This window comes from Branchiostoma floridae, chromosome 8, assembly GCF_000003815.2.
Source record: "Branchiostoma floridae strain S238N-H82 chromosome 8, Bfl_VNyyK, whole genome shotgun sequence".
Taxonomy (NCBI): domain Eukaryota; kingdom Metazoa; phylum Chordata; class Leptocardii; order Amphioxiformes; family Branchiostomatidae; genus Branchiostoma; species Branchiostoma floridae.
The window spans coordinates 25,270,650-25,298,256 of NC_049986.1; the positions used below are offsets into that span (position 1 = coordinate 25,270,650).

Sequence of the window (27,607 nt, forward strand, 5' to 3'; positions counted from 1 at the left end):
GCAATTAGTAATGGTCCTGACCCATTTCCCATAGCAGGAGATTAATGAAACTTGGCACAGTTATTAGTCTTTCTCTTCATAGGAATCACCCAGAGTTATGCATTTCTCCCATCGTTTGATGCAGCTCTGGACACCGATTTTGTAGGACACCCCAGGTTGGTCCTCCAACTGATGCCTCATCAATGGCACAAGAGGGACGACCAGGTCTGGGAGCTGTTTCCACAGACTTCCAGCCACGTTTGAATTCAGGATGCCAGCGTTTTACAAGGTCATATGATGGGGCATCATCACCATAAGTTTCATTTATTTTATCAAAAGTCTTCTTTGGTGTGCGTCCTTTCAAATACAAAAACCGGATCACTGCGCGACACTCAACTGGTTCCATTTCACACCTGGTCCATTTCGCACCTGACTAAGTTCAAACACCAGTAAATCAGAAACCACAATTAGTTCAGAGCTGTCTTTTGCAACATAACCCATAGAGATATGAATTATTACACATACAAAATTTCATTTAGATCAGACAACTGGAAGTGGGTCAGGACCATTACTTATTGCACGCCCCTCGTAGTCAATTTTGGCATTCATTTTTGACATCTATTCCAGATTTAATCTTTACCCTGGCCGGAGTATCAGTTACACCCGGCTACTTGGGAATCCCCTTCGGGAAACGGAAGAATGCAGATTGCGGATAAGCAGGATGCAACTACGCATGCATGTAAAAATTCCTCAGATGCCTGCGGAATTCTGGGAATTCTTGTCAAACGGACGCACACTATAATGTTAGGCGGAGCCGCTGAGGCGTCCGCCAAAAATGCAAGTTTCCCAGTGTAATAATTACTCCTGTGTCAAGTGAGTATGTCCAGGTGTAATTGAGGTCACGTAGAGCGCCCCCAACCTGATTGCGCTTAGTAAGGAATGCGCAAACAGGCCGGGAGCGCTAACTTGACTCAATTAGAATAGTACCATATCCTGTGGATCTGTGCAGTCATCGGAGGGCTCGGAATACTTTTTTCTGCATACCTGCACTGGTGCAGCTAACATTGGAAATTACCTGCACCAGTAATTTTACCTGCACCACTCAGAATTTAGGAAGCATGGATCATACTAAAACTGTTCAGAAACCATTGCTACTGTTTATTTTATACTTCATTAGTTAATTGTCAATGAAGCTAGTATTTCCATGTACTGGGTATAATAAAAACCCAGTACATGGACCAGTGCAGGTTAGGTGCAGGTAGACATCACAAATACCTGCACAGCTCCAATTTTACCTGCACTAACCTGTATATGCAGGTGGTATTTCGAGCCCTGCATCGGCTTCACTTTTTACATTTTCTGCTGGGACACAAACAGATGTAGGTGGGGAACATTGTGACCAGACTAGCTCTGCAGCTCCAGGGCGTGCTGCAAGGGGGCTTGACTCAATTACAAAAGGATCCTCACTAGCATAGATTATATCAGCTGCTCATCTTCTCTACCAAAATATATCATGGAATTTCGCCCTTCCTTCCCAGACACAAGCACACAGAGACATACACACTGAGACACACACAGACACCTCACATGCGTTAACGTGCGTACACAGACACACGCACTCACACGCTCACGCACAAATCACACACATACAGGCACCACACATACGCGCACGTACGCACACAGAAACAGGCACACAGACACACACAAACACACACACACAAACACCCCACAAGCGCGCATGTGCGCACAAAGACACACATAGGCACCACACATGCGCACATGTGCTCACACAGGCACGACAAACACACATACACACGGACACACACACGGACACACACACGGACACGCACACACACACACACACACACACACACACACACACACACACACACACACACACACACTCGAACAGACACCGCGCACGCACGCACCCTAAAATATCAGCATCTTGGCAAAGGTATTAAAGGTTGCTATCTCACGTTGGCAAGTCGGAATCTCCCCGTCCCAACTCCCGTTGTTTTGGCACGTGGCACTGGGCCTGCCCGCGAGCTCGTATCCAGGGTCGCAAGAGAATTGGATGTCGTTCCCAGAGCAGTAGCCGTCTGTAGCAGTGACCGTGCCGTTCAGGACTACTATGGTGTGGTCACAGCAGATATCTTCAGATAAAAAAGGAACAGAAACAAACAGGCATTGGAAACTAGACATTGTACCAGCAGGAAAATGAGTCCACTTATTTAGTACTGATTTTTTTTAACGTATAAAAACGGGACCGGTAAGCGGTAAGCGGTAAAAACGGGTTAGTCAATGAACTGGTGCTTATTTTATTTATGAGGAGTTAATATTCCTTTTTTTTACCATATAGTCAATGAGCCATGGCCAGGACCCCAGATTTCACATATCGGTACCCTCTTGGGTGACAAATTCTCCTTGTTATTTTTTAATAGTAGAAGGCCTGTGGTATATATTTTGATGTCATAGCCATTCTGGTATGGTAGCTTTATCATGCATGTCCAGAAAAGGGTGAAATGTACGAAGTTAGGATCAGTCTAAATCATACGTAATTTCCGACAACTTCAAGCTTCCGACAAGTGTCGGCAAAGTTCGGGGAACGTCGGCTGAGGTTCAGCGACAGATGGTCGTCGAAACGTTTACTGAAGATTTAAAGAAGGTAACAAAGAAGACTTTTTTTAAAAGAGCTGTGTCTTACCTGTAATATAGACCTCGACCTCACACAGTACCAAACCGGTTGTGTTCACGTCCAATGGTGGCATTGCCTGTACCGACACATAACGGCCGTACATCGGCGGGGCGCAGTCCGCCTCTATATTCAGGAACTCTAACGCTGACCCAACGTCGTAAGTCTGTCCGCATTGGTCATTCTGGATGAAGTCCTCGTTCGGCCCAACCCGCACCTTTAATGTGTCTCCTGTAAAACAAGTCATGAAGCGCACGGTGACAAGTAGAAATGTTCCTGGCTGTCATCCGTACATCTTCAAAAGTAACACATTTCCATAAGTATGGAAATACGTGTGGACATGGGCCCGCATATGCTTTCCCATACGGCAGCCATACTAGCTACGGGGAGTCAAACAGATGACGTCACGGTCGTTGTTGATTTATGGCACGAAGGAGCACGTAGTACACATTCTTACGTCACCTATGGCGGAAAATGTATCTAAATCATACATAGATATTTTCAGAAAAAAAAAATATCTATGAGAAAGAGGAAATGTAATTTCAGGTAAGCTTTTAAAAAAACATGGAAAATGAAACCCTCACGTTTTGATAAAGACTGGGTGAGATGTTTTCAGTAGGAAGATAATGTATGTAGATTTCCTAGCCTAGAAAAGCTTGTAAAGTTTACAGATATTATGATAGGTTGAGACCTAACTACATAATAGATTTCTGTAACATCTAATCATACTTCATATAGTAAGATTGCTATACCACAATTACCGTTATTAGAAACATTTCATATTGGATTAATAAAGAAAAATCCCTGAAGAAATCTTTATCTAAAGGGCTATGAAAGCATGGAATAAGTTACCACTAGCACTACAGACCGCACCATCCTGGAAATCCTTTAAACGAGTTGTCCTCCCAATGGAAGTGAAAAAGGTCTACACTGCGCCAGTAATATTTCAACAACCGCGTAATAGAATTGTTACAGTAATAGTGGGTAAATATGTGATGATTGTACTGTATGTATGTTATTGTTGCTTGCAAGAACTGTATGTCAAGAAGTCCAGTCAGGACGATTTCGGGTGTAACATCAAGCAAACCGCTATTGGATTTTCTTAATCAAGTCTCAAAGTCCCAGACAAATGCTACGTTAACTATTGGCGAAGGTTACAAAGCAAGCAAGCTCCCTTTAATTAAACATCTTACCTGTGGCTGTGTAGGAGAACTGGAACCCCGGAGCCGTGTCACTCTCGTCAGATGTAAACCTCACGAACATCTGGTTAGATGTACTGATGACGGGGTCTGGTATCGCGTTACCTGTTAACCTGGAAATCAAAATAAGTCATTCTTGCTTCTGTTTATGTTACCCAGAAAACATGAAAACTTTGAACTCTGAAGCTAGTAATTTACACCAGAACTCACTCTCTGCATTATCCAGACTTCTCTACTCTGTGAGAAAACTGTCTGGCCGGCCAGGTCATTACCTTGGCAGTTGTGTAGCACTATCACTGCCTCCATCAAATATAGTCAAAAGGTCATAACGGTCCTCAAGGCGGAAGCTGCCGAACTTGAGAAGAACCCTGCTTCCTTCTGGCACGGTGATCGTCCACTCACAGGTCTCATCGTTGCCATAGTTTTTGGGGTAGTTGGGTGACGTCATATTACCTCCAGGGGGAGCCGTCAGGATACCTCCACATCCAGGAGCACTGGTCGGTGCTGCTGTGTCTGAGGAGGATAAATTACATCCATCATATTTAATTATTATGCAAGAACTGTATGTCAAGAAGTCCAGTCAGGACGATTTCGGGTGTAACATCCAGCAAGCCGCTATTGGATTTTCTTAATCAAGTCTCAAAGTCCCAGACAAATGCTACGTCAACTATTGGCGAAGGTTACAAAGCAAGCATGCTCCCTGTAATTAAACATCTTACCTGTGGCTGTGTAGGAGAACTGGAACCCCAGAGCCGTGTTACTTCTGTCAGATGTAAACCTCACGAACATCTGGTTAGATGTACTGGTGATGGTGTCTGGTATCGCGTTACCTGTTAACCTGGAATTCAAAATAAGTCATTCTTGCTTCTGTTCATGTTACCCAGAAAATATCGCAACTTTGAACTCGGAAGCTAGTAATTTACACCAGAACTCACTCCCTGCATTATCCAGACTTCTCTACTCTGTGAGAAAACTGTCTGGCCGGCCAGGTCATTACCTTTGCAGTCGTGGAGCACTGCTACTGCCTCCATCGTATATAGTCAAATAGTCATAACCGTCTTCAAGCTGGAATCTGTCAATCTGGAACGTGAGAAGAACCATGTATCCTTCTGGCACGGTGATCGTCCACTCACAGGTCGCACGGTTGGGGTAGTTACTGGGGTAGTTCGGTGACGTCACAGTACCTTCAGGTGGAGCCGTCAGGACACCTCCACATCCAGGAGCACTGGTCGGTGCTGCTGTGTCTGAGGTGGATAAATGACATCCATCATATTTAATTATGGGTTAATGACCCGCCCCGAGGTGTATATAGTGTCATAACGCTTCGCTCACTCGGTAGTTTTATTCGGTGGTTATAGCAAAGGACCAGGCGTTATGTACACCGAGGAACAGATGGGTCATAAACGTTATTATCATATAGCCCACCCAAACGTCCAAACTCCTGTAAGACGCATAAATACGTGTGATAATTTCTTTGTCGAATTTCTGAAAATTAACATTTGTTCTTTGGTACATACATTTGCAATGAGATTACAGATTGTATTTTGAAAACAAAATTTCCATACAAAATATCCGAAACATTGCAGTCTTTGGCTTTTTAGAACAACAAAACTCATTATCAATCTCTGGAGCCATTCCCCCCTTGCAGTCTGTACTTATTCCCTCTGCTCTGGCGTATGTTTCGCTCTTTTTGATTGGCCAATGCCTGCATATCCCTTACTGTCTTGTGTGTATCGCCCCTTCTGATTGGTCAGAATGAATCGACACCGGCACCGGCAAACGTTTCTAATACATTATACAAAGTAGTTCGTGATAGTATATAGATAGATTATAGATAATAGATAGATAATAGATTCAAAATTCCATATCAATATTTTTGAAAAAATTATAATTGTTGGGGCTTAGATATTCTTTTATTCAAAATAATTCCAACTTATTACAATTATTGTCTAAAACCCCCATGGTGTCTCGGAATGGACTCTACTCCTGATTCGCAAGATTTGTATCTAGATAATGATTGCTGTTTCCATTAATGTCCACTTTTTATGTCCAGTAGTAGACACCAGATCACAAATTACAACAAGTGACCGTAGGTCACATACTCTGTGACCTAATCATGGTTTATTTTGGTTGTGATGTTTTCTGTGGTGTATGACACGGTGTTCATATCGCATACAGAACGCATCACATCAGCTTATACCAAAAGCTTACTTAAAAGCTAACATACCTATCACTGCCAAATTCAAAACACAGTCATGTACGCATTAACAGCGAAATCAGCGTCTCAATCGAACGACACCAAATTAAAACAACAACACAGCTTTACAATGGATACATGTGAGACGCACACCATTGTAAAAAGTGGGTCTGTGACAGCTGTGGGCATAACATAACCCCATATCTGCTTGGAGATAAGTAATTGCCAAACCCCATCGTCTTTAGGCCAGCTGTTCCACAATACCAAGGAAATAGGGGTGATTTCTCAAATTATTACATGGATAATGAAAACAGCTACCGCGAAAAAAAAGATCCCAAGGATCAAACACGTTCTAACCATAAAATGCATATGACTATCAACCGTGCAAAATGTTAACAGTATGCTATGTCAAAACAACCCCAATACTGGAAATGCAAAGCCCGAACGAGATGGCATATTCCGACGAGGACAACATCTGCTAGACGGTATACAATTACCACAACGCTTAAGGCGCGATCATAAGGAAGACCTGAACCACTATACCGGACGGCGTAGGGGTGAAAACTGAAATTATTACATCCATGATAAAAACTGAGCTATGGCGAAAAAAAGAACGTGCATCATTTCGCAACGGAGTACAGACGACAAGCCAATCCACATGCGATTGCGGCATACGGAACATAGAGATATAGGTGCGAACACTCAACGCACAAAGTGATCACAAGGCTCTGTTGCTGGAGGTTACCCTCCAGTCACAGAGTAACTACAATCTCCGTCAGGAGGGGACCTTCCCTCTCGGTGCTCTCTGAGGTAATTACACCAGTTCGGGTTCGCGAACCCGAGTCCAAAAGTCCTAAACCCCTCCTAACTACGCCACGATCGTCACCTGGCTGGATGATGTGTACTGTACTTGCGTAAAGGCAACCTAAGCAATGTTAGCCCAAGTCATTGTTGTAGAACTTCAATTATGAAAGCCGATTTTGGGGGCACTTTTCTACGTAATAAGATGATGATGTTTATTTGCAAAATCGTGCCCGAGGGCTAATTACATATACAGTCTGAAGGACTGAGAGAAGTAAATAGTGTGATACATAAAAACTAGTGTCTAATGAACTATATGATATAATGAATACTATTGTCGGGTTTGACTTCTTCTTTGAAGGCAGTGGTTAATAAACTGTCCCACGTTCTGTATGATGGTGGGATTTTGTGCTTTTAATAGAAATACAGCCTTTTGGTGATCTCTAAGGTGGTAAAAGCTTGGTGAAATTGTGGCAACTGTTTGAAATAATCTGTTTCTTTCGATTCCGTAGTGTGTACACTGACTGATAAAATGTGTTTCATTTTCCATTGCATTCATTGAGCAATACGTACACATTCTGTCGTTGTGAAAGGTCAACTTTATGGTGCCTATTTTTGAAAATGTAGCCATCTTTTTTTTCACTAATCTTTTTTTTTCGCCCTATCGCACTATTTTTGCAGTCTGCAGAGGATGTCATCCATAAAATTTACTTGCTGTGGCCTTATACACAGCGCCACGAGTGTCCGTCTTATAAACGGATGTCATTTGAAACGTCCACGGCCGTCGCCATATCACTGACTGGTCGACACCATATGCATAGCCCAGCGTTTCATAATTTTTTGTTGGGATACCCAAAAAACAAAACTGTATCTAAAGCGACGTTTGAACTACAAATGCTCGACAGCATTGTGATAAATGGTAAAACAGATCATCAAAAAAAAAACGAAGCAAGAGTCCGTAGAACACAATCCCGCTAAGGTGTTTGATACCTCTATAACTACCGATAAACAGAATGTCAGACTCACCCATCAAAATTATCTTGATTTGTAGGTGCGAAGACAAAAAAAGGTGTTCAATGTATGAAAGACTCAAATACATACAAAACATGACGAAAAGGGCTGTAAAGTCACCTAATTGAAGTTTAGTCAGTGGAAAACTCATTGACAGCGTAGTCTGACTTCTAAAGTGACCATATAGTGACTTTGAAGATATTTGGTTCGGCGCAAACTGCCTCCTCAACAGAATAACAAACTCTGGGGACTTTTGACCTCCTTGAAGAAGAGATGATCACACCCAAACTACACTTACTCTAGACTGTCTAGAACACCCCACGCATGTCAGAAAGACCCTTTTCTTACAAAATAAAATACCTGTAATTTCCAGCTCCAAAATGCCAACATTTCCCACGAAAAAGGCTTATTACACTTACTTTTGTAAACCAACTTGATTGGCATAGAAGCCCATGTTCTGCGCAGGCCTTTTAATTGTGAACTTTTAACCTGAAATCAGGGCGCTTCGCTTTTTTTGGGTCAGCTATGTTTAAACACTCTCCGACTTCTCCCGACCCGATCCGACAAGTAGTCACGCTTTCTGTGTGCGGCCGGAAATTACCGAATATTATCGACGGAAAACTGTTTATGGCTGGATTAAGGCCTAATGTTCTGGGTTACAATATTTAGGTAATCCTAGTATGGCTTGTTACTTCGCCGTTTTTAACCGCTCAAAGTATGAAATAATGATGTAAATGTGGGAATATAGTGCAATAGATATTAATTTCATACAGATTGCCTCATGCAGATTACTTCCACTTAACGCTATAATATTGCTTAGGTTGCTTTTAAGGATATTAAGCAAAGGTGAACATTAAGTTACCCAGTGGCACATAGTAGAGGCTTGTAACTCTGACCCGGCTGACCCTGTAGTAACCTGCCAGGTCCACCTGCCACCATGGTTGTTGTTCCAGGTTTGTTGCAGCGCACTCAGCATTGCCAGGCCCTTTAGGTCTGGAACCATCCACAGCCTTTTCGGCTCCAGCTGATACATTGAAGGCTCGGGTCGAACTCTGCGATGCTTTCTTTCCGAGGGCCAAGTTATTTTCTGCAAGTGAAAACGACCGAATGTCATGATTTTCGTCATAGAAGTAAGCAGGAGTCACGTCGACGAAGGTTAACGTTAGACATCCGGGTAACATCAACGGTCGACGTGCTTACACACGACGGGGTTATACCGCCCCTTACTGGGTGATATACCCTTTCGCTGGCTGATTACAAGACGGGGATGCGCCAGGTCTGCCGTCCGGGTGAATGATGTGAATGGCGCGTGTGGCTGATACGAGATGGAGGGTCGCCAGTCCTCCATCCGGGGGATTTGTAGTAAATCACCAACTCCCGACAGAAGGGTTTGCACCACCGCACGTGTGGTGGGTTCTTTAACATCTGCACTAGTATTTTCTTCTTGGAATATCCAGGGAAGCTGTTGCAAGAAATTCAAAGATGACGAATTTCTTTCATATGTAGAAAATAGCGACATCATTTGTGTTCAAGAGACCTGGCTAGACAGTTATGTAGATTTAGACATACCAGGTTATAGTTTTTTCACTAGCAGTAGAATTAGAAGTAAAGGGGCTAAACGGAATTCAGGTGGGGTAGCAGTTATTTTTAAAAGTTTGTACAGGAGAGGGATTTCCAAATTAGTTAGTAGTACGGTAGATACTGTTTGGTGCAAGTTTGACAAGCAATTTTTTGGCTTAGAAAATGACTTATATTTATGTAATGCCTATATCCCCCCCGAATCATCTTCTAAATCGTCTAATGAATCTCCCTTTGAAATACTCTCTAATGACATATGTAAATACTCTAATTTAGGAGATATCGTCGTGTTAGGCGATTTAAATGCAAGAACTGGCCAGTTGATAGAAAATCATTTTGACACTTTCACCTTTGACAATCCTATAACAGACGGTCTCTGTTTCACCAAAAACAGACAGAACAGAGATATCAAAGTTAACAACTACGGTAAAACATTGATAGATTTGTGTTCAGCAGCCGATTTAACTATTCTAAATGGTAGATTCGCGGGGGACCTAAAAGGCGATTTTACCTGTTATCATTACAACGGTTCTAGTGTTGTCGATTATTGTATTGTGCGTAATTCTCTATTATCCGATGTACAATATGTAAATGTTAGCCCAATCTCCGAATTTTCTGATCATTGTCATGTTTCCTTCTCATTGTCAACAAATTACTCCGCTCATTTTCAAAAAGCAACTAACCAGATAAAACCCAAACCAACCGCATTCATTTGGACAGATGAATCAAAATCAATATATCAAAGTATTTTAGATAGTAGAGATACAATTTCAAAATTTCAAAACTTCTGCCAAACATCATTCTGTTCGACTGAAAAATCTGTTACAAACTTTACAGAGTTATTGCTAGATGTAGCAAAGAAGTCACTGAAAACAAAGCCAAATAAACAAACAAAGAAACCCGCACAAAGCGGTAAGAAAAACAAAATTTGGTTTGATCAATGCTGCTGGTCTTCACGCCAACGTTTAAAAAGACTGTCACTGGCATTGAAAAAAGAACCCTGGCTAAAAGAAATTAGAAGCAAATATTTCACAGCTTTGCGTGATTACAAGAAACTCATCAAACAGCGTAAACAGAAGTACAATTCCGACCTTCTAGCAAAATTGGAAGAATTCAACAAAAACAATCCAAAGGAATTTTGGTCACTTTTAAAATATTTGGACAAAGAAATCAGTGGAAAACACAACAAAAATACTTGCGATAACAATATAACATCTGAAGAATGGATACACCACTTTACAAGTTTAAATAATTTGATAAATGACAGCAGCTTTGATACTGTCTTCGAAAAAACGGTCACTGAATACCTTAATCAGTTAGATGATCATACCCCAAATCCCTTAGATTTCCCATTCACTCCAGTGGAAGTCTTAAATGGTTTAAAATTATTAAAAACGGGAAAAGCTTCCGGTATCGACTCAATCTCAAATGAAATGTTAAAGTATGGTGCAAAACATCTATGTCAACCTTTAGTGAGTCTTTTCAATACTATACTTGATAAAGGCACCTTTCCTTCCAACTGGAATACAAGTATTCTTACGCCAATACATAAATCAGGTGATAAAAGTAATGCAGACAACTATCGAGGAATAGCGATTTCTAGTTGTCTATCCAAATTATTCACACTCATTCTAAACAACAGGTTACAAAACTTTGCAGAAAGAAACAAACTTCTAGATGACACACAGTTTGGGTTCCGGAAAAGATGTAGAACCTCCGACAATGTTTTTATCTTAAAATCTCTAATAGACAAATACACCAAGAAAAAAGGCGGAAAACTATTCGTATGCTTTGTTGACATGAGGAAGGCATTTGACAGTGTTTGGCGAGATGGGCTATTCTATAAGTTGCATAAATGTGGTATCGGAGGTAATTTCTTTAATATTATAAAATCCATGTACAATGATGTGAATTATGCAGTTAGATTAGATAATGGATTATCAAACTCCTTTCCTTCCGTATGCGGAGTACGGCAGGGATGTAATCTTAGTCCTTTATTATTTAATTTATTCATCAATGATATATCTGAGTGCTTTGACCCCACAAAATGTGACCCTGCAGTCCTAACCTCAAAATCTCTAAACTGTTTATCCTGGGCAGACGATCTCGCTCTGATTTCATCGTCAAAACAAGGGCTACAGCATTGTATTGACTGCCTAGAAAACTATTGTAAGAAATGGAAGCTATCTGTCAATGTTTCAAAAACCAAGGTAGTTGTTTTTGGCAAAGGTTCTAGCAAGAATAACAAAGACCAATTCCATATTTATGGCAAAAATATAGAAATCACTGACAGCTATACATACCTCGGCATTCCTTTCACATTCTCCGGAAAATTCAAAACCGCCAGGAAATATTTGAAAACCAAAGCAATGAGAGCACTTTTCAAACTCAAGGCTCTTTTACTCTCTAACAAGGACATTTCAATCAATCTCGGAAAAAATCTATTTGACAAATTTGTAAAACCCATCTTTATGTACTGTTCAGAAATCACTTGCTTTGACCGTTTTTCTAAAAGTATAAGAATCATTGTATCACATACCAATAACATCTGCGAACCTTCCTCAAAGGTTTTTTCTACTTTACTTAAAAAACTTAATATTCAAAATAACTTTCCAGCTACCATTCGAAAAACCACCTCTTCTGCTTTGAATACTACTTATGTTGTATGTTTGGAAAGAAATACAGATAAAGAAATACTATTGCGTCATGCCAATAGCCATATTTTACGAGATAACGGTTTCCAAATTATAAACCTAGACTCAAATCAACAAATTCCAGAATTTGACATCATTGACATGCGCTTCCAAAAATTTCTGTTAGGCATTCATGCCAAAGCCTCAAACGATGGTGTCAGGGGAGAATTGGGAACTTTCCCAGCTAGGATTGATGCAGAAATGCAACTTGTGAAATATTGGCATCGTTTAGTTAATAAAATTACATTTCAACCATAAAGAGCCTTGACGTTCGTAGGGCAATCACACAACTCAGAATTGGCTGTCACAAATTAAATATAGAAACCGGAAGATTCCAAAAAATCCCTATTGACCAGAGGGTTTGTCCATTCTGTCCAGAGCTAATCGAAGACGAATATCACTTTATGGTTGTATGTCCCAAATATTCCGATATACGCAATTCTCTATACAGAAGGCTGTCATTTTGTACACAAGGATTTATCCAAATGGACCTGAAGTGCAAATTCAGATACATAATGGCATGTGACAATCCCTGCATGGCAGATATAGGAAAATATATCAAAGAAGGTTTTGACATTAGAAATTCCCCAAATGATTGTAAAAGCCTCCAATGATTGTAAGAAACTTATCCCATACTACAACTCCTGTATTAGTTAGATAAGCCCTAAGTTAAGTTATAGCACTGTAGTTATGTAGATGCCATACTTTGTACCTCGTACAATTGTTGTGCAATAAAGTTATATGTTTAACGTGCCTGGGGTATGGCTCTCTCCAGACACGGGACCTTCATTTAACGTCCTATCCGAGAGACGGCCCAAGCCGAAGCTAGGTACTCATTTTCACCTGATTAAAGCGAGGAAAGCCGTGAAAAGTGCCTTTCCCAAGAGCACAAGATCGGTGACACGGTAGAATTCGAACTCGAGACCTCTCGGTCCAAGTTCGAATACGCTGCCGCTGCGCCACGTGATCTCATCCGGGTAACAAGATATGCCAAAAGGCAGTTACTCAAGCAACTGGATATGATTTGGGAAACGGTTAGATGTTTCAGACAACGATCAGGTGTTTTTCGTCAGTAACACTAACTTTATAGAGTCGTCTGGAGGAACTTTATAGTGTCACCTGATGTGGATGAACTGAACTGAACTGAACACTGGCGAAATCATGTTGGAGAGATCTAGTTCGAGAGCAGGCTTACCCTAACCCAGATTTTGGGGTAACCTTGCAATGCGGTCCATACAATGTTTTTTGCTGTTTCTATACCTCTGAGGTGTTCTCTATCAGAATCTGGAGTATGCCACTCTGTCACCCTTGGGGAATCCGCACAATATGCAAATTAAGGCGGCCATAAAGGAAATTCTTGTTTTCGTCAATATCTCGGCAACCACACATGGTATCAAATTGATTTTGGTGTCTATCCCCATGTTTTGAGGGATAAAGAATCAGATTAAGCCATTTCAGTAATGGTCACACCAATATTTTGTGCTTAATAGGCATATAGTATGCAAATTAAGGCTGGTATTACGGAAAATCTTGCTTTCGTCAATATCTCAGTAACCACACATGGTATCAAATTGATTTTGGTGGCTATCTCTGTGTTTTGAGGGGTAGAGCATCAGATTAAGCCATTTCAGTAATGATCACACCAATATTTTGTGCTGAATAGGCATATACTATGAAAATTAAGGCTGGTATTACGGGAAATCTTGCTTTTGTCAATGTCTCAGTAACCACACATGGTATCAAATTCACATTGGTGTCTAGTCCATGTTTTCTAGGGGCTAAGAATTGATCAGTATTGACCACACAAAAATCAACTTCAGTGCATATCCAAGTCGTTAAGTATCCATACCCCCGTAGTGTCAATAACCCCCCCCCCCTCCCCAGTAGTGTCCGTACCCCCAGTAGTGTCCGTACCACCTGTAGTGTCCGTAACCCCATTTGTGTCCAATACCTCCAGTAGTGTCCGTACCCCCTGAGTAGTGTCCACAGAGCTTCCTCCTTACTGTATCCTAGGCAGCTTTAAGTTGATGAAATGGAAGTGAAGGTTGACCTTTCTTTCCGTAGCTTTTTGTAGGACTTTTCTTACAACAACATTTTAGGTACTTTCCTCCAAAATAACCTTATGCCATCAACATAAAGTAGTTTGTGTTTTTACGAGTTTGTCGATGCTTTGTTAAAGCCCCTCCAAGTATATTTCTTAAAAGAATCTTACCTTTGCCACAGAATGGGCCAGTCCAGCGCACGTTGCAAGCACAGGTGCCGTCAGCACTTCCCGTGGTGCAGTCCCCGCGGCTCTGACAAACTGTGTCTACTGTAACAAATGACAGCGCGTCGCCTTTCATGTGGGGAGGGGAGCTGCAGGTAGGGCCATCGGTAATTAAAGTACGAAGACGTGCCGAAGTCAGTAGACCATACAAATTACAGTCACACTTCCATGGGTTTCCTGCTATGTAAAGGAACAGCAGACTGGTGAGATGTGAGAACACTCCAGTGGGCAGAATCGAGATGTTATTGTTGTTCAGGTAAAGCCGTTCCAAACTGGTCTGGTTTGAGAAAACTCCATCCGGGAGGTCAGCTATATGATTACCAGATAGATGCAGCCTCCACAGACGGGTGAGATGTGAGAACACTCCAGTGGGCAGACTCGAGATGTTATTGTTGGACAGGGAAAGCTCTTCCAAACTGGTCAGATTTGAGAACACTCCATCCGGGAGGTCGGCTATATGATTACCAGATAGAGACAGGTACCGCAGACGGGTGAGATGTGAGAACACTCCATCCGGGAGGTCAGCTATATGATTGCCAGATAGAGACAGCTCCCACAGACGGGTGAGATGTGAGAACACTCCAGTGGGCAGACTCGAGATGTTGTTGTTGTCCAGGTGAAGCCGTACCAAACTGGTGAGATGTGAGAACACTGCATCCGGGAGGTCAGCTATATGATTACCAGTAAGATACAGCTCCCGCAGACTGGTGAGATGTGAGAACACTCCGTCCGGGAAGTCAGCTATATGATTATAAGATAGATACAGCACCCGCAGACTGGTGAGATGTGAGAACACTCCATCAGGGAGAACGCGGATGTCGTTGTTGTCCAGATCAAGCTCCTCCAGGCTGGTTAGGTAGGAGAAATCCGCATCAGACAGGCCCTGTATGTTATTGGAGCTCAGGCGGAGAACAGTTGTACCCAATGGTATGTTGGCGGGAACGACTGTGAGCCCCCATCCGGTACAGTAAACCAACCCGTCAGACCCACAATGACATCTCTCCGGGCAGGCGAAGGCGGCCGTGACGACCCACAGGAGACCGAGGACACTGACTGCAGCAGCTCGGCACGGCACACGGCTCCTCTGCATGCTGCTGCTGCTGGGACAAAAACATCCGACAGTACAGATTACAGCACACAAATCAGGCATTATATTGGTCATAATCTGTGCTTGGGAATTGCGATGGTATATTACTTTTTAAAAGTTTATTTTGAACTTTAGTGCCATTACGTAAAGTGGTAAAATGACAGAATTAAGGATTTAAATTGAATCTAATAACTGATTTTTACAAATGCATAAACCAATTAGGTGCATCCAGCATTGCAAAAACAAAATGTTGATTATTTTATTGGTTATTGCATATTTGAGTATGACGTGGGGGCATTTTCACCCAAATTGCATATTTTGGGTCTTTGTCTGAAAAGCGATGTGCCACAGTCCAAAAATCAAAGTGCAGAATGATAGACTAATCCATTGCTGCATGGCAGTGGTTTGGCGCCATTGTCTAAAAGGTGCAATTCCAGTTATGCAGAAATCTGCCTTGGGCCACAGCAAGTAAATTTTATGGATGACATCCTCTGCAGACTGCAAAAATAATGAGATAGGGCGAAAAAAAACAAGATGGGTAAAAAAAACATGATGGCAAATTTTCAGAATAGATGCCAGAAACGTTGTAACAAGAATTGAAGTGACAAAACATGGCATCACAACCAACAGGGCATTCATTCCTGTATTCAAGAAGTGTACTAAGTATTATAAAAGTGATACTTGTGTGGTAGACTGGTATCACTTACCAAGTTGGCAACTACACTCATGGCTTCCATATTGGTGCCACTCTTGCAACTATCACTTCTGCAATTACGGTGATGGCTACCTCTTTAGTGTCAATTCTACAAACAATTATTAGATTACAACACAACCTATTTACCAATTTTGGTCTATCTGACCATCCCCAAATCAGACAAAAATTTTTGTTTTTTTTTCCTGAAATCAAGCGAAAATTAATGAGCGCGCGGATGTCATCCATAAAATTTACTTGCTGTGGCCTTGAATAGAAAAAATCCCCAAAACTTGTACTTCCTGAGATCAATGGCTGCCTATTACAGGCAACCCGGTGTTCTATCAAGTGAACAACGTAAGGTACAAAACGTTATATGAGATATATGTAGTTATCTTACACTTAGACATGAATTAGTTTGTATGAATTTCGAATGTATGTGTATAATATGTATCATAGACATAGTTGTAACGTTACCTTAAATGCATTAATTTTTGTGGTATGCATACGTCAAACATATACAATACGCTATATTGCATACTTGCAAATTGCTTTCACATATACATATTCTATGTAGGTTGGCGTTCTTCTTTAACAAAGTCAAGCAGGATATTACCAATATTTACCACTAAGGACACCTGGAATTTTCGTTATTACTATGCAAATTAGGCACTAATCTCCATGTTTGGTATCTGTTCATGTGTCAAGTGCTATAAACGAGACGTGTTGCATGTGATTTGGAAAACACTGGAATTGTAAAATCCATCACTGATTATGCAAATGAAGTCCTTGTTTGCATCACTTACATCTAATTCACACACACTCATACACACATATACACACACACATAAACACACACACACATACACATAGATGCACGCACAAACACACACACACACACATACACATACACACACACACACACACACACACACTCACACACACACACACATACACATACACACACTCACTCACACACACACACACGCACACACACACACACACACACACACTCACACATACACGTGGAAGGATGGACCAAACAACGACAACCTATGTAATTGGATATGGTAACCCCCTGCTTGCTCGCTCGATGGTATCGCCCGTCAGTCAGTAGCGAGCGTCCCCCCGAGCGAGCACGCCTCTCTGTCTCATAGCTATACCAGTGAAGTTGTGCCTTTCCCGACCCAACCCTAATGTGCGGTATGCCCTAATGCACGCACTCACACACGCACACGCGCGCACAGACACACACATACACACACACACACACACGTATTCACACAAATACACCGTGATATGTGTGCACATATGTCATAATAAGTTTACTTACTTGTTTCCAGCAATCCCGGGACTTCTCCAAGTCGGATTCCTGCGCCCACAGTAACCTTGACTTTGAATCTAACTGCTGCCTCCACAGATCTCAATAAGAACTTGTTCTATACTGTGTCTCTTCAAAACCCAGAAGGCAGCAGAACAAAAGGCTGTTTTTCCTGTGACCGTACCGCTAATTCCTGGTAGTCCTCTTTGTCCTCACCTGCGTCACGTCCCGTGCCAGCGCCAGGTGAATCAGCTAGTTTATGTTGACAGACGCACCTGTGTGACACCTGTAACGAACAGTGTGCTCGAGGTCACCATTGTACTCTGTACTGTAAACTGTTACGGGCTGCTGAGATCAGGACAATGACACATGAAACTTTTCAACAGACAGGATTTTGTTATTTTCCAAGCAAAAGTTTCGGCAGGTATTGAACGCCGCTAAGCAATGGAGGCGTTGACGGGCTAGTCTCTGCCAGACTCCGGATCGCTGGAAAATCGTAGAAATGGAACAAATAGAGAGGAATATAACCGGCCAGGGAACAGCTCACGATCCTAGATCCTAGATCGCGTGCTGTTCCCTGGCCGGTTATATTCCTCTGGCCGGCTTACTCCTCTATTTGTTCCATTTCTACGATTTTTCCAGCGATCCAGAGTCTGGTAGAGACTATTGACGGGCCACGCTGCATGTCGGCCCGTCGGGTCCACTGCCGGGTGCGCCCGCTCGATGTACATGTGAATGTCGGCTGATTGTTCGATCAAATCAATATACACAGGCTGCTAGGAAAATACGTGACATAATCTACTTCGTTTTTTGTGGAATATCCTGCTTTCTGGTATATATATTTTTAATTAAGAAAAGATTTCATACCACGCACACAAAACAAATCGAAATCCAGTGTGGATACCTGAACGGTCATCTGAACCAAGGAGCGATTACACATCATGTCTGTGGTACCCATCTGCGTTATGTAGCAGCTTGAGCATCTATCATATATGCTGTGATGTGTACAATATTTTTAATAAATCACGATTAAATGCTTTTAGTATCGGTGATATACAGCGCGCGAAGTAAAGAACCTATTTTTGTTAGATCGGCGGGCACGCACTTTCGTCGACGGTCCGTTCGGCGCCGACAACTTGCCAAAAAAGCAATATTCAATACCCCTTCAAATTAAATATTTCAGGCTGATATCTCTCCATAGCAATTTTCTTAGTAAACACTACCCATGTGCCGTTTAAACGGAGAAAATATAATGTTTCCGTACATATCCGCGAATATATTTTTTATGCCGACAACTGATGCTAGACCGTCATGTATTGCATGACTCGAGGGTTCATAGCAACAGAAGTTCTTCTACTTCTACATCATAGTACATGGTATGGACAGAAACCTATGGACAAAGTGCCTCACGGCACATCTTCTACACAAGTGATGTGTAAAATAAATCACGATTAAATGCTTTTAGTATCGTTGATATACAGCGCAGTAAAGAACCTATTGTTGTTAGACGGGCGACATACGTAATATGGCAATTTTGACACTTTCATCTGCTTCTGGTCCGTTCGGCGCCGACAACTTGCCAAAAAAGCGCTATCCAATACCCCTTCAAAGTGAATATTTCAGGCTGATATCTCTCCATAGCAATTTCTTTACTAAACACTACCCATGTGCCAGTTTAAACGGAGAATATATCATGTTTCTGTACATTTCCTACATAGCACCAAGGAGCTTTTATATCTGATATAAAAGCTCCTTGATAGCACACAAATGTTTTCCTTTGTCGACAACTGATGCTATGACGTCCGCTTGCAATCGCTGTGCATGCTGGGATAGCCGACCCAGTCGGGCCGCCATCTTGGATCCGAGCCGAGCCTCAAATAATTCCCCGACTTACCTTTCCCGAATTCGCATTTCCCCGGTAAAAACTTAATCGAATACCCTTAAGCTTTCTTGAAGATATAGAAACATTGAACAGTGTAAGTAGAGAGATATGAGAAACAGGGACGTGTAAGGGATGAATGATATGTGTCTATTGGTAACGTTATCACGGAAGTCACGGACTGGCGGAACAAAACCGAACGATAAAAAACAAACATGTAACCAAAACCAAACGTAAAATTGTGTGTCCAGTCACGTCTCTAATGTCAACCAAGGAAGATCAACATGAAAAATATAACAGGAAAACACTTATATAGCGTTTAACATGCGACCAAGATAGGATAATAATCAAGTGTAACGAAATGACCATGCCATGTGTAACGAAATGACTTCGTGATGTAACGAATCGACTGTAACGAAAAGGCGATGTAACGAAACGACCGGTTACCCAAATGAATATAAGCATGCTGCGGACTGTGTTGGGTGACAGTAAAAAAGGGAAGGGTCAAATAGCTTGTTTATGAAGACACTCCTAATATGTATGTAAATGAGTGATGCAGAGCCCCTTTAGCTTTATTCATCATACTTTTTACGTTTATGATATTAATGATCAAATGGCAGTTTAAAAGGGTGATATTGTCTTTATTTGTTATAAATGAGATATCCGTAACTCGGCCTTGTTTGAAATGTCAAGAACCAACAGATACACCTGTGCGTGACTTTTGCCGATAATGATCTCACAACGTAAACAAAGCGTCGTTCATGAATATGTGTGCATCGGCCGTAACAGCCACGGATCCCAGCCTGAAACAGCCGAGGAACGCACTAGTCAGGGATCTACCAAAGGGTTGAAAATGCTTCTTGGGCTGTAATACTGTCGCAACGTAATTTTGCTCAAGCATACACACAGACAGACAGACCTAAAAACATGGCCTTCTAGGCAAAGGTGGAGCCACTCATTGAATTTCTTTACATTCATGTTAAGTTGCGCTGTTAAAATAAGTTCCATAACTTGAGTACAGTTCAAGTTTTTCCCGTCTTATTTAATGTCGAATGAAAAAATATAACCCCTGATTTGTGTGCTGTGCAGATTACAGCACACAAATCAGACATTCTGTTGATCATAATCTGTTCTTGGGAATTGCTAGCAAAATTGCATTCCTAGCAAAATTGGAGATTCGTGCCCATAACATGCGACAAGCATACTCGTAGAATTAGGGGGGAAGGAGGGGGGTGTAAATAAGGCTGTACTGTTGTTGGTAAAATTACAAAGTAAGTTTACTTACTTGTTTCCAGCAATCCCGGGACTTCTCCAAGTCGGATTCCTGCGCCCACAGTAACCTTGACTTTGACTCTAACTGCTGCCTCCACAGATCTCAACTAGAGTTCCACGAACACATACCTTTGCCAAATAAACCAGGTTTGTTATGTAGAATCATGTCTGTAGACAAATGCGTTACTCATTTCATTTCATTTCAAGATTATATGCTTGGAGTTGGTTTATAAAATTTCGGCATTGATTATGCAAATTAGATCCCAAGTTACAATTAATTGATATCAGCATACCAAAAATCATGTTGATCCTTTGATCCATTCTTGAGTTATTCTCTTTTCAAGTCTTTAGATACACCTCTTACTTTCTTCCCTCTTTCTCAGTTACATATGTGACAACTTTGAAAGTACTATAATGGAATGCTGTAGATTTATGAACTTTTCCTAATCAGTAATGCAAATTAGCTGTTAATTTGCATGATAAATATCACATTATATAAGTCTTCACTTAGGCTATTTACATGCCAAAAATCATGACGATCCCTCAACACGTTCATATTTTCTCATTAATTATGCAAATAATGTCATCATTTGCATGATTAATATGTATTGACATTTCTCTCCTTCTCAGCTACATATGTGACAAGTTTAAAAGTCCTATCATGGAATGTAGTGGATTTATAAAATGTCCTCATTAATTATGCAAATTAGCTATTGATTTGCAGGATTGGTATCTCATTATGTATGTCTTCACTTACGCTACCTACATACCAAAAAACATGATGAACCGTCAATATCTTCATATTTGCTCATAAATTATGCAAATAAGATCATCATTTGCATAATTGATATCTTTTGACATTTCCCTTCTTCCCAGCTACATATGTGACAAGTTTCAAAGTCCTATCATGGAATGCAGTGGATTCATAAACTTTCCTAATTAATTATGCAAATTAGCTGTTGGTTTGCATAATTAGTATCCCATTATGTAAGTCAACACTCATTCTATCTACATACCAAAAATCATGAAGATCCGTCACCACGTTGTAGAGTTATTCTCGTCCAAAGTTTGAAGGAAACCGGGGCCTGCAGTTCCAAAAAAGCCGCTAGGGGGCCCAAACTCACAGCACTAACTCTCTGCTCCGAGGGCTATCTACCACTCAAAAATCATGACCACAGCATGTGCAGAACACGAGATATAAAAAAAATTGAGTTTCCCCTTCAGTACATTAGCAAGCCGCAAGGGGGCCCATTATCGAACTTGACCTTCGTTTTCCCGACCCCTACCCACCCACCAAATATCATCAGGATCCATCCAAGGCTTCTTGAGTTATGCTGTTCACACACACACACACACACACACACACACACACACACACAAACAAACACGCCCAAAACATAACCTTAGCCATTCTGGCAAAGGTAAAAATCCGTTGTTCCCTTCTGGAGTTATGGAAAAGTCCTTTCACCAACAAACCCTACCTATTTTGCTAACTGGTTGGAATGGTCTGGCGCCAGTCTGGAAACTGATATGTGGGGTCAGGGAGCCTGACCCGTGGGCCTCGGGAACCCGTCAACTGTCAGTCAGGTACAGCTGCAGCTGGAATCAACCAAACCAGGCTGGGGGGTTGTAATTCTTCAGAAGTTTTGACAAGAATGCCCCTACTATCCCTAAACTAGCTGCTAGGGGGCCCAAACTTATGTCACTAACTCCTGAGCACAAGAGCTATCTAACACCCGAAATTCGTGACCATACCATGTTTAGAAGATGAGAAAACACGCCCGGAAGTCGCGCTGCAGTACCAAGGGAAGCCGCTAGGGGGCCCATCATCGAACTTGACCTCCGTTTTCCAGACCCCTACCCACCCACCAAATATCATCAGCGTCCGTCGAAGTCTTCTCGAGTTATGCTGTCCACGGACAAAATTTTGCAAGTCCACGGACAAAATTTTGCAAGTAAACCGGCGCCTGCACTTCCAGGAAAGCCGCTAGAGGGCCCAAACTCGCAGCAGTCACTCTCTGCTTTAAGGGGTCCCTACCACTAAAAAATCACGACCGCAGCAAGTCCAATACGCGAGATATCAAGCATGCAGGGTCCGTTGCAGTACCTTAGCAAGCCGCTAGGGGGCCCATTATCGAACTCCCCCTTCTTTCTCCAGACCCCTACCCACCCACTAAATATCAGCCGCATCCGTCGCAGTCTTCTGGAGTTATGCTGCTCACAAACGGGGGGAAAGCACACAACCGGACCGAAAATATAACCTTTGCCAGAATGGCCATTCTGGCAAAGGTAATAAGAACTTGTTCTATACTGTGTCTCTTCAAAACCCAGAAGGCAGCAGGAAACACGGCCGTTTTTCCTGTGACCGTACCGCTAATTCCTGGTAGTCCTCTTAATTTGTCCTCACCTGCGTCACGTCCCGTGCCAGCGCCAGGTGAATCAGCTAGTTTATGTTGACAGACGCACCTGTGTGACACCTGTAACGCTAGTTAACGTTTATTCGTTCAGTTACATTAATTCGTTTTTTCAAAAACAGGGAATCTACGGAGATACGGTAAATGCAACATCAGTAATAACCACAGGAATGCATAACCGAGAGACTCAAATGAACAGAATATTATTCAAAAGGCTCCGATGACCACGCATTCGAAAAAAGCGAGGTCAAAAACGTACCGCCCCTTATTGTAATAGCCTGGCCACCTGATGGGAGGATTGCGTCATCGCGTTGTTTGCTGGAATAGATCGTTTTCACAGAACATTCGAAAACCGCTTCGCCACGCGTGGGCGCCATGTTGGATGATAACCTGGATATATAGAACACAGAACGGCGCTACCAAAGTTACTTGCGGCGGGTTCAAGTGCGTTGTTTTGTGTCCGTACTGTGAATGATATAGTGATGTAGCCTAGGCTAGATATCGGGACAGAGTTGCAATAATAGGTCTTGATCCATATGCTTTCAGAGAAAAGGCATTCGACGATCTAACGCTCTTGCCGATGGTTGAATACCCGGACATCTGTTACCGCTACCCTGGGCGACTATGTAACGTTATGTACACTCCTATCATATAGGCTGCGCACGGAGGACTAGACTAGCTACAGCCCTATACAGCGGAGTTTGCGTTATACAGTCTACCCCAGTATCCAGCTGCCCTCACTATCCACTTGCCTCACAAGGGGCAAGATGTGGTGCTTCTCCAACTCTGACTCCGTATGAATGGTTTTCTACCCCGGTCAAAACTGAGCTACGGCGTGCTTCAGCCAACTACGACGTTGTTTGACAAGGCGCGACGTAATTTGGAGAACTCACGCGTAGTTCACCCAACGAGCTTCATACGACGTGTCTTTCGGCCTGAGGTACTGTCTGACTCAACTACTTCGTAAGTAACCATAGCCTGACTAAAAACGCTCTCCTAGCCCGACAGTTTCCGTCCCCCTCAATAAACCCAGCCAGTGAGAGATTTTGTAAACACGCCTAGTGCAAAATGTAACAACCCAAACTGCGTATTTTCAGCCATACTGCGACAAAGTTGGACTACAACGTCTTAACCCCACCAACTTGTACATAACCTCGACACCGTAACGTTATTGTATTCTCCCCCAATACGCTAAACTGAGAACAACATAAACATTCGATTGTATCGCCATTATGAAAACCAGAAGAATTCGCTGAGGCTAAGGTTTGGTCGTTACATATTTTCTACAATAATAGCTACGCATATGTGTGGTACCTTGCATGCTATGAAGCTTTTCAAACCCTGCTCACTGCGACAGAAGGCAACATTCATTTCCTCAACTAGAACCTACACAGTAAATATATTCCCACCTGTGAGACACAGTTGTTGACAAAGTTTGAGATCTTTAAGCTTGCAGTGCTGACCTGCCCCTGTCACACCCTGTCTGAAGATGTTGTCTAACCGGTTAACCTGTCACTACACATGACTTGACTTGAGGTAAAAGTTCAACCTCTGACGTGGGAAACGTAACGGGAGGTGCCCCAACACGGTACGCTTTTTCTTGCGCTCAAACTCATGGCGCTCCATCGCTAGTTGCCTGAGAGTGGTCAAATTTTGATGACTGAATTTTTTACTCATAGATTTGAACAACATACTTGAATAAGAAATGCATTCATGTGGTTCATGAACCTTTCGCGCTGCGTGTTACAAGTGGCAAACACTGAGAGACAATTTCGTGTATGTAACCTTCCAATTTTGTGCTACGCTGGACAGTGTGCCTAACTCGGTACGCTTTTTTTACATTTTGCTCTCTTCAGAAGTAAGTGGTAAATCCAAGTACACAGAAAAAAAATTAATAGTATGATATTTTAGCTTTCTTTTGACAGTAAAATCGTGACTGTATGTACTTCTTGTCTCACATGAGGAAGGCTGTACCTAGAACAATCAAGCTGATGTTTTACGGGCAATGGGCTGAATGCACTGATTGTGAATGCCCGACTAAAAAAACTATTACGAAAAAACGACACCGCCAACATCAACAAAACTCTGTCTGATTATATGAAAATATCATCTACATCTCTCTGTCAAGTCTTATTTTCATAGACAGCACGAATCATTTGTTACAGTCAAATCTTTGGAGCGTTCTCTAGTCTGCCACCTTCACGGCCACACTCCCTTGGGAGTACAATGGTGGCAATGTTTATGTCGCTTCCTTTTGGTTGTTTTTCTACTCAACAAACATTTGAAGACCCATATCCATAGTGTTTTATGGAGCTTTATTTATGTGTATCATGGCAGTTGTGTGACTGCTTGGATGAGTTCGTATAGTTAGCGACACGAGCCGCCAATACGCAGAGGCCGGTGACCGCAGTGATTCAGCACTGTCAACATTACTGTTAGAATTCTGCTCTTAAAAAAACATGAAGTAAATATGTTAAAGTATACTTGGAATGCAAATTAAAGTTGTGTGCATGGACTTGGTTTATTTACCTTTGTAATCAGCATAGTCAGTGGCAACAAACACGGTGTACTTATGGATAATAAGATCAGCAAAAAATCCGTACCGTCTTACGACGGGGACCGTCTTAGGGCGGCCCCCGTTATATGCTCATTGTGCAAATAACTAGAATAACGAAATGTAGATGGGCCGTATTCCATGAAATGACTCTTAAACTATTTTACTCCAAAGGAGAGTGCTATTTTCTAAAAGACCACGTCTTTACGCACAAAAAAAACCGACTAAATTTGTAGGAGAGTACTATTTTCTAAAAGACCACGTCTTTACGTACAAAAAAAACGACTAAATTTGTAACAATTGATCACAGATGAGCAAACTCCGCACGGGGACCCATGTTGGCGGGCCGCTAGAATAGTGATTCAATCGAGTTAAAAAGGGATAACTGTGTTGTTAGATAGAAACGGCGAGTACGCTGTACCCGGTGTTCATGGAACTCGCAGTTAGCGCATCGAACAACCAGCCCATTTGTAAATAATAAAAAAAAACTTCTTTCCATGTACGGGCCCACCACGTGCAACACACAGTCGTGTGGAGATCGAGCAGCTTATCATCCAACATGGCCGTTCGAACGTTCGAACGCGACTGTGACGTCACATGAAAACGATCTATTGTAGAGATCTATCACATCCCCTTCCAGTTCACAATTATCATGCACAAGATAACTCAAGAAAGTTTGTTTTGCTAACCAGTAATTGGACTCAAAGTGTGATCAATTGTCGAAAACCGTCTCTTTGTTGCCACAACCTGCCGCGCACGATCGAACGTCGCCATGTTTTTTTCCCAGAAACCTATGGTCGCAAGCGCGGGAAAAGATTGGATGACGACATTACTAGGTATTTCTTAAACTTACCTTTAATAGCTCACTAACTCGCCTTTCTCTCTTAGATCATTAAGCAGCCATCTATTAAACATTTTATGCACCACCAGAATGGAAATGATATTGAACATCGACAAATTAATTGATTTTACTCTGGTCCCCTTTTTTCAAAATGTGAAAGTCCCAAGCCAGGCGTAGCGTTAAACTGTTGCAAATACGGCCTAGGTCTTGAAGACGATACCAACAGTCTTAGTACGGTTATGGCACATCGATAACAAGATTTGCACTGCATATTTGTCGACCATAAGTCTGACAGCAATGTTTTATATCATTTATTGTGGAATCTTTCGTTCTTTGAACCAGGGCATTGACAACAGTGATATATCAGACATCACACCCCTTCATCTGTTTAGTGTTGCTAGCCGCCGGAATAGACCTTTGACACAGATATATCGGGTTACGTATACATTTTGCCGTGGAGAGGGTGCAAAACACTGTACAGATAGTTGTACTGCAAACTGATGATTACCCGCTTGGAAATAGTCGCAGCACGCCGTTCAAGTTGCAACGAAAGGTGCATAAGTTTCATGGAACGCTGCGGTATGGCGCCAGGATCGATTTCACATGACGTTCTACTGACCCCAAAACTTCATTTTTTTTTTCCAACGCGCTACTGCGTGCGATGTGATACTCAGCGGTAGGTGTCAGGATGTTTTTGTTGCCTGAATAAGTTTGAAATCTAGAGCACTCCATTCATGTCAAGAAAGGAACAATAGCTTCAGCATAAGGTAATTAGCTGCGGACAAACATAACGAGCGCGGTCATTGTCAACGCAACGCGCCGGTGTTTTCAAATTGAGATATTTTCATATTAGCATGGCAGGAGAGAAAATATATCGTGGATGGGATGAGTGACAAAGGTAAACAACGATATGTTTATTGCAAGCTCTTGCCCGAGGGCTAATTGCAGGTACAAACAACATATAAAATAAGGAAAATACAAAGGTGCTAGGAACTACATTCTATGACTATGCTATGCTAGTGTACATTATACTGGTTTTGTTGGGTTTGACTTCTTCTCTTTAGGCAGTGGAAGACGAATTTACCCACTTCTTTTATAATGTGTGGGTTCTTTGATTTTAATAGTAGGG

General features: G+C 42.0%; 1 protein-coding gene across 1 annotated transcript in view; it reads right to left on the bottom strand.

Annotated features, from left to right (window-relative positions):
* The window catches only part of LOC118421713, a 55,434-nt gene that overhangs the window by 25,469 nt on the left and 2,358 nt on the right, over nucleotides 1-27,607 (bottom strand). The window contains exons 2-11 of the mRNA XM_035829191.1: nucleotides 20,683-20,798; nucleotides 17,531-17,804; nucleotides 14,366-15,519; nucleotides 8,745-8,969; nucleotides 4,871-5,117; nucleotides 4,593-4,711; nucleotides 4,146-4,386; nucleotides 3,868-3,986; nucleotides 2,687-2,905; nucleotides 1,959-2,135 (exon numbers count right to left, since the gene is read on the bottom strand). Of these exons, the coding sequence (XP_035685084.1) occupies nucleotides 1,959-2,135; nucleotides 2,687-2,905; nucleotides 3,868-3,986; nucleotides 4,146-4,386; nucleotides 4,593-4,711; nucleotides 4,871-5,117; nucleotides 8,745-8,969; nucleotides 14,366-15,509 (2,491 nt within the window). The 5' untranslated portion in view covers nucleotides 15,510-15,519; nucleotides 17,531-17,804; nucleotides 20,683-20,798. The remainder of the gene's footprint in view (nucleotides 1-1,958; nucleotides 2,136-2,686; nucleotides 2,906-3,867; nucleotides 3,987-4,145; nucleotides 4,387-4,592; nucleotides 4,712-4,870; nucleotides 5,118-8,744; nucleotides 8,970-14,365; nucleotides 15,520-17,530; nucleotides 17,805-20,682; nucleotides 20,799-27,607) is intronic.